Source organism: Apteryx mantelli, chromosome 1 (assembly GCF_036417845.1).
Source record: "Apteryx mantelli isolate bAptMan1 chromosome 1, bAptMan1.hap1, whole genome shotgun sequence".
In the NCBI taxonomy this organism is placed as follows: Eukaryota; Metazoa; Chordata; class Aves; order Apterygiformes; family Apterygidae; genus Apteryx; species Apteryx mantelli.
The window spans coordinates 69306941-69319412 of NC_089978.1; the positions used below are offsets into that span (position 1 = coordinate 69306941).

Sequence of the window (12472 nt, forward strand, 5' to 3'; positions counted from 1 at the left end):
CACCGCGCGCTTCCCGCCTCTCGGGACGCCCCGTGCCCGGCGGGACGCGGCCCCCCCGCAGCCGTTGCCCGCCAACGGCCCAGCGGAAGCGCGTGCCACCGCCGCGCGGCCCCTCGCGGCCGGCTCCCCCCGCCCCCCGGGCGGGCGGGCGGGCGCGCAGGCCGGGCCCGCCAGCGGGACGGGACGGGACGGGACGGGACGGGGCGAGGCCGCGGGGAGGAGGGCTCGGCTCGCTGCCGGCCCATGTCCCCTCCCCGGCCGGGGAGGAGAAAGCGAGCGAGGGCCAAGCGCAACAGTTAGGAGAGGGTTTGAAAGCGCCCTCCTCCCTCCCCCCCCCGCCGGGGAAGAGGAGAGCGGGAGCTGCGGTGAGTGGCGGAGGAGGATGATAACTTAGGCGGGAGGGCAGGAGGGCGGGCGGCCGCACCGCGCCTCGCCTCGCCTCGCCGCGCCTCGCCGCGGGGCTGCCGCCGGGCGCGCAGCGGCGCCCGCGTTTCCAGAGGGGGTTTCGCGCCCTGTGCCGGGCCAGCGCGGCTCTGAGGGCGGCAGCGATGTCCCAGGGCACAGCCGGGGCGGAGGGCGCGCCCCAGGTGCAGCCGGAGGGGAAGGAGACGCAGAGGAAGAGGAGGCGGAGGAAGAAGGAGAGCAAGACGCGGCTTGTGTGCTCTAACTTGCTGTTACCCGAGCCCGAGGCAGAGAAGTCCAAGAGGACTGTCCTGGCCAGCAACCGCCTCAAGACCACCAAGTACACGGCGCTGTCCTTCCTGCCCAAGAACCTCTTTGAGCAGTTCCACCGCCTGGCCAACGTCTACTTCGTCTTCATTGCCCTGCTCAACTTCGTGCCGGCAGTCAACGCCTTCCAGCCAGAGCTGGCCTTGGCCCCTGTGCTGTTCATCCTGGCGGTCACTGCCATCAAGGACCTGTGGGAGGATTACAGCCGCTACCGCTCCGACAAGGAGATCAACCACATGGAGTGCCTGGTGTACAGCAGGTGAGGTGGCCTGGGCTGGGTGCCTGGACAGCGAGCGCCATGGTGGCAGTGCCCCACAGGGTGGGGGGACTTGCGCGAGCAGATGTGTGAGCGCACAGCAGCGGGCAGGTCTGCTCCGAAGGGTTTTGATTCATGCCCCCAAGTGCGAAGAAACACTCCGCTGTCCTTAGGATTGGCATCTCCCTTTGCTTTATCCAAAATTGCGGGTGTTCCTAAAGTCCTGTGCCGTCAGATGAAAGCTAGTTCGCTCTGACCAGTGGGAATGCTGCAATAAATTACTGAATTATGAGTAAGCAACATTTTTGTATATGTATATGCTCCAGGCTTTGTAGCGTTTTATGTTTTAAAGGGAGGACAGTGCATCACTAAGTGAACGTAAGCGTCGCAAGTGTTGTTTTATTTGCCAGCCTTTATGGGAGTACTTCACAGTGTTAGCGGTCAGTTTTACTGGGGTATAGTTTCAGGCATTAATTTGATTTTAGTAATATGAGACCTTACTCAAGTTATCTGCTATTAAATCTTTGCTGAGCAAAGGATAGAGGCCAGAGGCTTCTGCGTTTGAGTTAGAGCGTGAGGTTTCGTGACATGGAAATCAGTGAGCCTGAGCTGTGTTTGCTTTTCTAAAGAATGTAAGACAGTCCCTTCACTGAACATTTACTTTAAGTGAGTACTTCTTATTTATCATCTCAGCTGTCATCATTCCCTGTGACTTCCCTATCTCCTGCGGTGTTAGGTCATTCATTTCCTCCAGACAGAAAGCTTTTTCTCTTATTTTTTTTTCTTTTTAATGATCTGGGCTATAGTTTTAGACCACATCCTTGGTATCTGTAAATCAGACTGAAATGACTTTTGTATTAACATTTTTGTGTGCTCAGAATCCAGCTTCACAGAACCTTTGTTTTGCTTTGCTTTTAACTTTGCCAGATAGTCATCTCATAGTAGCTAAAGCTGAGATTTTTCTGGGGGTTGACGGAAGAGCATAGCTTCCACAAGAGCAAGTTTTAGTTTTGTCTCATGCTTGTAGATCTAACAGAAAAGAAACACGTGCCAAGAAGCTTACACTGATTCCCCAAGCTGTCTTGGAGAGGTCCTCTGGGCTGATGTAAGCATGAAGGCAGAGAGTAACTCTCCTATTGCAAGAAAGTCGTGTGGAAAAACAAAAAACAAAAAAACCTAAAAAGTCTGCACTTTCAACATTCAGCAGACTAAGTTGGTTATTTCACAGACTTGTATCGCAGAAGAAATCTCAGCCTGGGTATACCCCTGCCTGTAGATATGCATGTGTGGGAACACAAGTAAAATGCTCTTATTTACATAAATTAAAATTAAAATAACTAACCCAGCCAAATCACACATGTAGGTAACACTAACGAAAGGCCATGCCTAGCGCCTAGCTCACCTATAGCTGTCCTTAACTCTGTGAATAGTTCTGCGATGGGAGGGTGTGTGTGTGGCAGGATGGCTGATAAGGGACTATTCTTGAAGTAAAGTAAAATAGTGGTAATGAGAATGGTAAAATCTAGTTCCCCTCAGATAAAAGCGGTTTAGAAATGGGTTGTCTTGTGTCCTAGGTTGAAAAGAAAAAAGAAGTACCTGTTGCAGAAATTGTTAAAAATATCAATGAATTCTAGTCCTGGAATATTAACTCTGGAATGTTTCTTCCCCCTGCAATTTTCCATACCCCTGTCTGCTGCCGAAAAAGGGAGCAGTGACTATGAGAAAAGGTGTACTTTCGGTGCTGATGTCACTTGTGCTGTTTTGGGAGTCCCACCTAAGCACACAGTAACGCTTATGCTGTGCCAGACTAAAAATCAGAACTGTTCCTTAGACTGCAGAATTTGGATTACTTTTGAGTGACATTTACATGGATTAATTTGGGAGTAGTTTGGATAGCCTCTGCATTTGCATGAAAGACGCATGTCAGTTTAATCCCTGTGGGACAATGAATGTGAAAGCTCAGGAACTCCCAACCACCTATTCAAATACAGCTTTCTGAGTAGGAGCAAAGGGTAAAGCAGCCTGCAGAAGCAGAGTAGCAGCTCACCTATTTCCGCCTTTAAGCAGTAATTAGGAATCAGTCCCCCTAGCCCCAATTAAAAAAATGGAGGTAACATAATTTGGTTTTATGTTTTTAATCTGCCCTCTTTTTCATTTTTAGTCTTTCTTTAGTCTTTTTTAAGCTTTACAAAGTCACTTTTTGAACATCCTCCAGCCCTAGTACAAACTAAGATTCTCAGTAACTTGCATGGCTTCTGTAGCTGAATCTTGAAAGAAGGGAACCAAGACTGAGATATTTGTGTCAAGCTCATGAAGGTCGCGGGGAGTGAGTTCAGAAAAGCTGTTTTCTCAGAAAGGTGTAATGCCAGAAGCACAAGGCTGTGATTTTAGTTTGTTTCCTTACACCTTTTACTTCTTCAAAAGTGTTGAAGGATAGATGTCACATAAGAAAACAATAAATGACAGCTTTTCTCTCCACATTCGTTTCATGCTGATCACTTTATCAGTTCTACTACCTTTTGACCAAGTGACTCACTCTCTCTTTTTTTTTTTCCTGTCACTTCCTTGTGGTGTCGTACAGACAGACTTTGGTGCAAATACTGTCCTCAATACAGATGCTTCTGTAGGTAGGGCAGGTTAACGAACATCACTGCAGTCATGTGCTCCCCTAGAGTTGCTGGATTTGCTGGAGAGCAACAACTCTTCTCTTGCAGGTCAATACTTCACTGGTTTGAAAGAGGCCTCCTGAGAGATGGGATGTGTCTGAATCCCAAGCAGGTCCTCTGCACTGTGACGAGCTCCTTTTTCTGCCACCCTCCCACACAGCTGAAAGAGAACCACTTCAAACACAGAGTGTAGCAAACAGCAGCTAATTATAACGGCGAGCAGCCTGCAACAGGGTCTTTTGCTTCACTGTACCAAAGTAAATCCCTCTATCTTATGTTATATATTTTTGGCTCTTTAATGACCAAGTAAAGATTAAAGTCAGATCATGTGTGTTCTGTCATATCCTCCATGTGTTGCTTTCCTGGCTGCTGAAGTACCAGTCCCCTATTATACACAAGCAGCAATTAATGATGTGAGATCTACATGACGGAGAAAAATTAGGGATAGGCAGGGCCTACTACTGTTCATGCCAACTCATCAAAAAGAGTCTTCAACAGCATGAGAGCAGTCTCCTGCGAGATTCTCTGCAATAACTTACACAAACAGACCCCGTCAGGAATCTGAACGTAGGGGGAAAATACTGCTCTCCTGCTACACAGACTGCTAAACAGCTGGTGTGCAGGCTAGGCCTTCTTCCTCCCGCCTTCCCAGTGGTGTGGACTCAGATGACCCTTCCTCATACAACCACTGCTGAATCAATGACTCAGTGGCTCATAGCTGGCAAAACTTATCAGACAAGCACAGCAAAAGATGATGCAACCTACAGTAAAAACTAGAGAGAGATGTAGCTTGTTTTCAAAGAAGGAGAAGAAAGCTTTCCTTTAGAAATTCTGGATATTTTGGAGAGTCCCTCAAAAGCTATTGCTTTCTAGAGTCAGTTGGTGTAAAGGGAAAAGACCTGATTCTTTGAATTAATTGAAAGAAGCTGTTTGAACTGGCAGTATATTGTCAAGGAGTGAAACACACTGGAGAAATGCAGACTTCTGTTGCCATGTGATGGAGCTTGCAGGTCTGCCTCTGAGAGCATCTAGGGTCTTGATAGACAAAGAATGAAGGATTTTAGCCAAGAGAAGTTAATAGGGCCTGTCTCTGGAGGTCTATAAAGGCACCTCTCTTGTTGGACTCTATAAAGGAACTTAGGCACTTACTTTAGGAGGCAGTTTCACCTGAAACTTAAATTCAATTTGGGTGCTTAAGTTAGCCAGCCTGGATCGAAGCCAAGCTCCTGCTTAGTCAGTTTAAACACAGGTTTAAAGCCCTGCATTAGAGCCCAGCCTGCAGAAAATTTTGTGTGCATAGCCTTTGCAGCTCTGTTATCATCTTTCTTGGTCTCCTCTCTCCATCCCTCTTCCTCATTTCCACCACCCAGGGATGAAGGTTGAAGAGTGGGGATCACAAATTCACAATTTCATGGTGAAATCTTGTCAGGTTAGTTTCTTTTCTGGGTTCTTCTTTTGAACTTGGAGGATTAGGAGGGTGACTTTCTGTTTGCAGTTGTTGACCTCCAGTCTTTACCACCTCTGGCTACAGATGTGGATTGCACATGTATATGTTTGCTCCAAATAATTCTAAGATATACACATTGCTGCTGCTGCTAATATATGATAGAACTACATTTCTCCTAGGAACAGAAGTGTTAAAACTCTTATGAGCAGGGGCTTTGTTTTTGGTGTGCTGTTACAAAGTACAGTATACATTTACATGGTATGTAAATAGAAGACAAATAGTGGTAACTACAATCACAACAAATAGTGGCAGTCATCCAGCAGGGAATTATTTTGTAACTGACTCAGTGCTGTGTTGGTGAAATAATCTCAGCTAACATTTTTCTAGGAGCTTTATATTCCAAATATAGGGGTTTTACTTTGTCAGTCTGCTCTCTGATTCTTGCTATGTCCATTGAAGAGTATTGCTAAAGAATGTAATGGTCTCTGCATACTGATCAGGGAGTGATAACTGTTTCTTCTGTCAACCTGTGACTTAGAAAATTCATGACAAATTGGAATTTATGACCTGATACTTTTCTCCCCTGAGGTGTGGAAGAGGTTTAATGGGGCACTCAGGCATCTATGAAAACAGACTGATTTATATTAAATGCTAATTTCTTCTCGCAAAACTCAGGAAGAGAGAAGAGTTTGATGTGGGCAAGTTGGTTCATGCAATTTCCAAAATATACTCCCTTCTTCTTCCCCTCTGTCAACCCCCCCCAGTGAAGGCATTTCCAGCCTCAGAAAAAAAGATACAGCAATGCTACCAACTCCTCTCAAGGGCAAAGCAGATTCCACCCATGGGTTCTAAAATAGCTACATGATGACTTGTCCCATAACCACCCCACTTCTAAGCTCCCTATTTTCATGGCAACACCAGTCTCTGAGGAGTTGGGTAGTGATTATTTCCCCACACTACCCAGATGGACCAGAGTAGCTTCTGGTCCCAAGAACTGCAGGCAGGGCAAGACATTTCTCACCGTGAGAAATAAACTTGCCTCATCCCTTCCAGAAAGCAAATGTCACTAGATGTGATTCAAAAGGAAACTACCTGGGATTACTCAGTCTCCTCTGTGAGTGAGCTCGGTGCACAAAAGAGCTGACAGCAGAAAATAGTAGTCTGGCTCTGTGTCAGTGAGGTCAGTGTTCCCTTCTTCCGTTTCAGAGAGATGCTGTTCTCTTTACGTTACTGTATCTCTGTCCTTTGCTTCAGTTTGGGCCACTCTAGCAGTGAATAAACTCACTGGGAGGTGTAGCAGAGGCTCCTACATTAGACTAAGGGGATGCAAATTCATTCTGCAGAAGAGTTTATTCTAGAAGCAGAGGAGGTCAGTGCTAGTCTTCTCCTGTGAGATGTAGCCAGCTGAAACGCACAGGAGAAGCCATCCGTCCCTGAAAGTTTATGCATGCAATATATTTGCTATTCAATGTCAGGCAAATTTTCTAAGTGTGTGAGTTTCACTACTTGAAAAGAAAAATGCTCATCTCTCATTACTAAGCTGCTTAGTTGTATAGGATGGATGTCACGAGAGCAGCTGTGGCCTGTTTCACACGCCTCTGGCTAACTGCCGAAGAAGATCCTGTTAATCTCCACTGAAAGAGCTAGTGATGTCCCTGTTAATTTTTGCAGATACAGACTCCATTCTGAAGGGATACTGTAACTTGCGTTAGGAAGATAACACCCAAGAAGTATAGCTGGCCACCTTGTGCACTGGTCCACTTGTTCTTTTGTGTCAGTATTATCTTGAGATTGTGCTTATTGCTAGAGATGGTTGAAAGAATTACTTGGTTCTTTCAAAGTACATTTCCAAAGAAACTCTAGAAGATAATTATATGTATGGTTCAACTCTGCCTGATATTTGGTTCTTGATTCCACTTTTTCCAGGTCTCTTCCAGTCAGCAAAATTGAAAATGTATATATTGGCACCCTGGCACACCACAGAACAATATTTTATGGAACTGCTCATTGGCCAGCATGGCATAACATGCCTCCCCCTAGCAGACCGGTCCTGCAGGAGTACTTTTTAGAGTAGCTCTCTCAAGCTCTGCTTGGGAGGTTTTAAGTGTACTATGGGAGTGTTAGAGGATTCCAGGGAATGAGGAAGGATTAAAGAGCTTTTTGTGGCTTCCCCCCCTTCCTTCTGACTAATGTTGGCTGATATGGTAAAGACAGAGAAAGAAAGAGGTTCCCTGCCACTGGACAGTGCGTATTCAAATGTCTTATCCCAGCCTGAACAACCCTTAATGGAGGGACAGGCTGCTTACCCTGCCACAGCAGCAGCAGCAGCAGTCTGAGTGCCAGTTCTCTCTTGCTGTGTAATCCAGCCTGCTGCTCATTTGCAGTGTAGTTGCTCTGCCCAGGAGCAGGCTGAGAGTACCTGTCCCTTGCCCCACAACACCAGGCCTTTTGGGTATGCGCAGCTGTTGTGTGTATACACGGTGAGTGCAGTGCAGCTGGCAAGCCAAAGACATGGCTTCAGGGTTGTGCGTGATTTTCAGGATTTACACTGTGCAGGCTTGGTTTTAGCAACCACATATATTGAGAGCAATTAAGTACATGAAAAGCAGAAGACTGTTTCTCTTCACATAGCTTCAGAGGAGAACCAGTTTCCCCAGCTTACCTTCAGTCTTGGTGTTTTTATTTGGGCGTTGGCACTGGTACAAATATGAGTGGTCAGTAACATAGTTGTACCCAGAAGAGATCCACAGCAGAAACAAGATCTGGACCCTGCTGCTAAGGCTGCAGTAATGCACTCTGCCTAACCTTGTTTCACCAGGAAGTGAAAGCAAGACAGCGGGAGTCTGCATACACTGGGCTAGGGAGACCGTGTTTCAGTGAATGGCGTAATTACAAAGTGAGGAGCAGACACAATGCTAAAAGGCAGGACACTAACCCCTTACTGATACTGTGTGTAGACACAGGCAGTAGCTTTCTCTGATTCATGACAACCACAAGAGTTGACCCATAGCCAAAAGGCACCCAAAATGCAAATATGCGAAAGGCACTAGCTTGCAGCTTTTCCTGAGATGGGTGTTTGTGGTGTCATGGAGGGGGGTGGAGGGGAAAGAGCATGACACTGACATCCTGTACCAGGAGCTTGAGTGGCCCTACTGCTGAGCTCAGCTGAGGAAATGTGTACACACAAAATGCATCTTTGACACTGAAAGATTTAATAATGGTCAAAAAGGGATCAGAATAAAGCAATCCTCAGATGTAATTTGAGGAAAATGACCTACACAGTCCTAAATGAGTTGGTTTAGTCTTTCTTGCATGTCCAGGAGGTGGGAATGAGGGTTTTTCAAACTAAGAGTTCTCAGTGAATGAAATATCTAAGTTCATAAGAACAACTTCATCTTTTTTACTGTCTCTAGGATACAGCTACACAGCCTGCACATGGAAAACTGCTAACTGCCCAACTAATAATATGTTCTGTCCTGTGGACTGCTGAGGTTATCTAACCCTTACGAGCTGGCAAACTGCCATCTAGTCCTTTGCTCCAACAGGGCAATGTTTTATTCGGTGTCTAGAGTATTGCAGGTGAAGATCTCCACCATGGTCATCCTACATCCTTAAGGCCATGCTGTTTCGTCAGAGGACAGTCTTGCACTGTCAAGGCACACATTTTAGAGGTAGGAGGCATCTGCCATCTCCTCTGCTGTTTTATTATAGTTTTATTCATGTCTGATTACAGTTTCTCCAGAGTGGTGTGACAAGTAGGCCAGCCTCTCCAGTGTAGCAGCCAACATTTGCATCATGCCCAGTCATTTCATAAACCCAGACTCTGCTGGAGATTTGTTATAATAGGCGTGGAGGTCATTTGTTTCGTTTTTATGTTCTGGTTGCCTGGAAATACTGACCTACTTCAAGGAACAGTTTAAATGCTTGACTGACAGCTGCACTCCAGTTCCGATATGTCTGTGCTGCTATTATGTTAACACTGAGCGTGTGAACACAATTACAGAATATTTGGTACTTCTGTATTTTTGAGGGAGGTTTTAGTTTTGCCCTTTTGGAGGGAAAGAGAAAGTCAATTATGAAGTGACAGCATTTGTAACCTTAGTTCTTCCTCTTTGTTATCTGATGCTTGCCAGACTTCTCCTGTGCTGCATAGCCATATACCTATATGCTTCTCCCTCCATTTGTTCCCCTTCCTACCTCCCCTTGGCCTGTTCCCTTGAGTAAAAACCTCAGTGTGCCTGTTTTGGCTGTGTTATCTGATTTTGTTCGTTCACCAGTCCTTGGGACAGTTTGTTGTGAAGTCTCACAAAACATTGAGGCCAACACATGAAGTGCTGAATGTTAGTCTCCTAAATACAACAGTGAGGATGTTCAGTATCTCTCAAAATCCAGACACTGAGTAAGGTGCCTCAAGAGAGATGCCAGTGGACAGATTTTAGCAGGAAGATTTAGCAGTCAGCCTCTTCAAAATGCAGGAAGTTCAATAAGCACGTAAGAAAAAATCCATTCTGAGAAAAAGTAAATTATAAGAAATCTAATCTAACACACCCAAGCCCAAGTCTGATGTTGCAGTTGTAGTGCATTATTTCTGTGTGAATCCACACTTACATTGTGGGGTTCAGATGCTTTCCATATTTTCTTTTTCTCCCTTTTTGGAATTTCCATGTTCCTACTCTCAGCTTCCCCTTGTTATAATTCCCTCTTTGCTATACACCTGCAAAGCTGAAAACAAAAGCTTGATCTTACAGTTTACCAGAATAAAGACACATTTCATACACAGCTTACCAGAATAAACACATTTTATTGTTATCTGCACACTTGAAAGCACTTTGATCTTCCTTCTTTCACTGTCATATGTTCATATTTTATCAGCAGTGCTTGGAATCCCCATTCTCCTGACAGACAGGTTGTTTCGTGTCTTAACACTTCTGCATATACAATTAGCTGTCTTCCCCGTAAACAATAGTGAACCACTGATGTGTGGCTGGCTGGCAGGAAATCCACTTGAGTGCTAATTAGGAGCTCTCTGACCTGACAAGAGTATTTCCTGAAGCAATTTGTCAGGTTCTTTCTGGGACGCATGAGGTGAGATTTATTGCATGTCACTTCCAGCTGAAAGTTTTGCATCCAGTCTGGCCAAGTCATCTAAACTTCTGCCACAGTCAGTGGAGAGCATTAGGCACCTTGGGGTGTGGGGAGAGAGGGAAGAATCTTTTCTGTTTATTTGAGACACTTACCTTAGGAGAAGTTAGGAGAGGAGGAGGTCCTTACCTCTCTCCAGTGGCGATACAGTGGAAACCTGACTAGAAGGCTTACTCAGCTAAATTTGAGTAAAATGAATCCCACCTGTAAACTCAGAAGGGCTAAATTTTAATTCCTATCCATGCTGCATATGATTTTTGGACTGTAGAGAAATGACCTGTCCTGTCAAACATTTTTAATGATTTATTTAAGAATTACACTTTGTAAATCATAAATGCAAGTATATTCTCCTGTCAGGCAAAGGAGTTAACCCAGTGTGCATTGTTTCATCTCCTGCCCTACTCTGCCTTCAGCTTTACCCATTAACATGTTGTTCATACTTGTGAATTATATTTACATAATTTATCTCAAAAATGAGAAACAGTGTGAGAGATTAGTTGTTATCAATAAATAATTTCCCTCCTTGAATAACTGTTGACACTTACATTTCTGTGGAGTTTTTCAGACTGCCTAAATGAATCTTGGTATTTTTGGATGTTAATTGCTTTTTAACCTCAGATGCAGCTTTTGAGGATGGGTGTTGATACATAAGGTAGAAGGTGCTTAGTTCTGCTAATTCCATCTGCTTAGTTCCATTTATCTAGATGTGCCTGTTGGGTCAACTGAAAGGGCTGTGGAATCTCAATGCAAAAGGTCAATGTAGGCATGGCTGTTACAAGGGTGAAAGTGAGGCTTCAGTGTCAGGTATCTCGCAAATATCACATATGGTTACTGGGCTTATTTTTACGTCTTGTAGGATCAGATGTTAAAACCTGCAAGGGATAATGCTAGGTGAACAGGGATTGAGTCAGGTGGGTAAATGGTGAAATTACTAAGGTAACTTTGAATGTCACTGATTCACCCTTGGTCTCCATCTTGCTATGTTGGAATTTCAGTGCTTGCCCATATGTGAGCATAGGCATGTGCAGACACACCGTAAAGCCATGAGAGGTAACAGCAGCATAAGATGTCCAGTCATGCCAATGTTTGCTATATTAAAAGTTCTAAGTTCTGTTTGTTTGACTGTAGTACTGACACTGTGCTCTTCCTGATGGTTCAGGCTTATATGTACTGTCTCCTGTGTTTTTTTCTTACATATGTCTCTCATTTATTTTCAGTGCTGTTCTATCTGTCTATCTTGCCTCTGTGATAGGATCATGGTTGTGTGTGGGAGCTCCTATGTCTGTTATATCCTGTGGGAGCTTTCCAAAATACAAGTTAAACAGAAATGCCAGGGCTGAACCAACTGTCAGTCTAGTGGGACTGATGTTTAATCTCCCTCACCCATTTTTCAAAAGTTCAATTTAAGGTCCATAACAGCCTCTATCATCAATCCATGATACTGCCTCAATTCCAAGAATCACAGTGGACTCCATCTTTGAAGTCCTACCAACATTATATAATAAACATATTGACATATTATCAGTGAAATAGCTTGCCTTTCTGAAGTGTGACATCTGCCAGCTCATGCTGGAAAAATGTATGTGTACCCTTAAGACCCTGTCTACAGTCTGCCAAAGAATATTGCAGCGTAGGATCCCCAGCCTGACAATGCGTTGCTATACATAGTGCAAACAAAGGTAGCACTGAAGCGTGGGGGAATCTAGGGGAATAAGTCTAGAAAAGTTTGCATATTTGTCCTGTGGTCAGTTGCTGATTTGTTTTTAATTTGGGGCTTTTTCTCCAATTAATAAGCCAGGTAGAAATTATCAGTTATTACCCCAATTTCAAAACTGGTTAATAATCAGTCTGATCATTCTCACTAAAGATATTACTCATGAGAAAACTTGAATCCAAAACATTTGATCCCTTTTCAGACAGAAGTACTGAGGAAGGATCTAGCATGATAAGGACAACAATAGTGTCTTTTAGCACATGCAGTATCAAGCACATATGGTATCTTTACCTTTTAAAGACTTTGTCCAGCATTTTAGTGTAAGATTTCTCTAAAATCCTGAAAGGTTATTCTGAATTCTCTCCTCCTTGGAGCACAATGAGCAGGAGAGAAGGAGGAGGGTTCCTGAGTTTATTTTCAATGGCATTTATTTTGACTTTAAGAATTTTCATAATGCTTATTTGGTCCTGACATAATTAATTTATGTCCCTCCTCTGCTGCTCCTAAGCTGGAAACTT

At 44.5% G+C, this 12472-nt stretch overlaps 1 protein-coding gene across 1 annotated transcript in view; it reads left to right on the forward strand.

Moving 5' to 3' along the window:
- Positions 1-471: 471 nt before the first annotated feature.
- The window catches only part of ATP10A (ATPase phospholipid transporting 10A (putative)), a 118845-nt gene continuing 106844 nt past the window's right edge, over positions 472-12472 (forward strand). The window contains exon 1 of the mRNA XM_013954164.2: positions 472-988. Coding sequence (XP_013809618.1) covers positions 549-988 — 440 coding nt within the window. The 5' untranslated portion in view covers positions 472-548. The remainder of the gene's footprint in view (positions 989-12472) is intronic.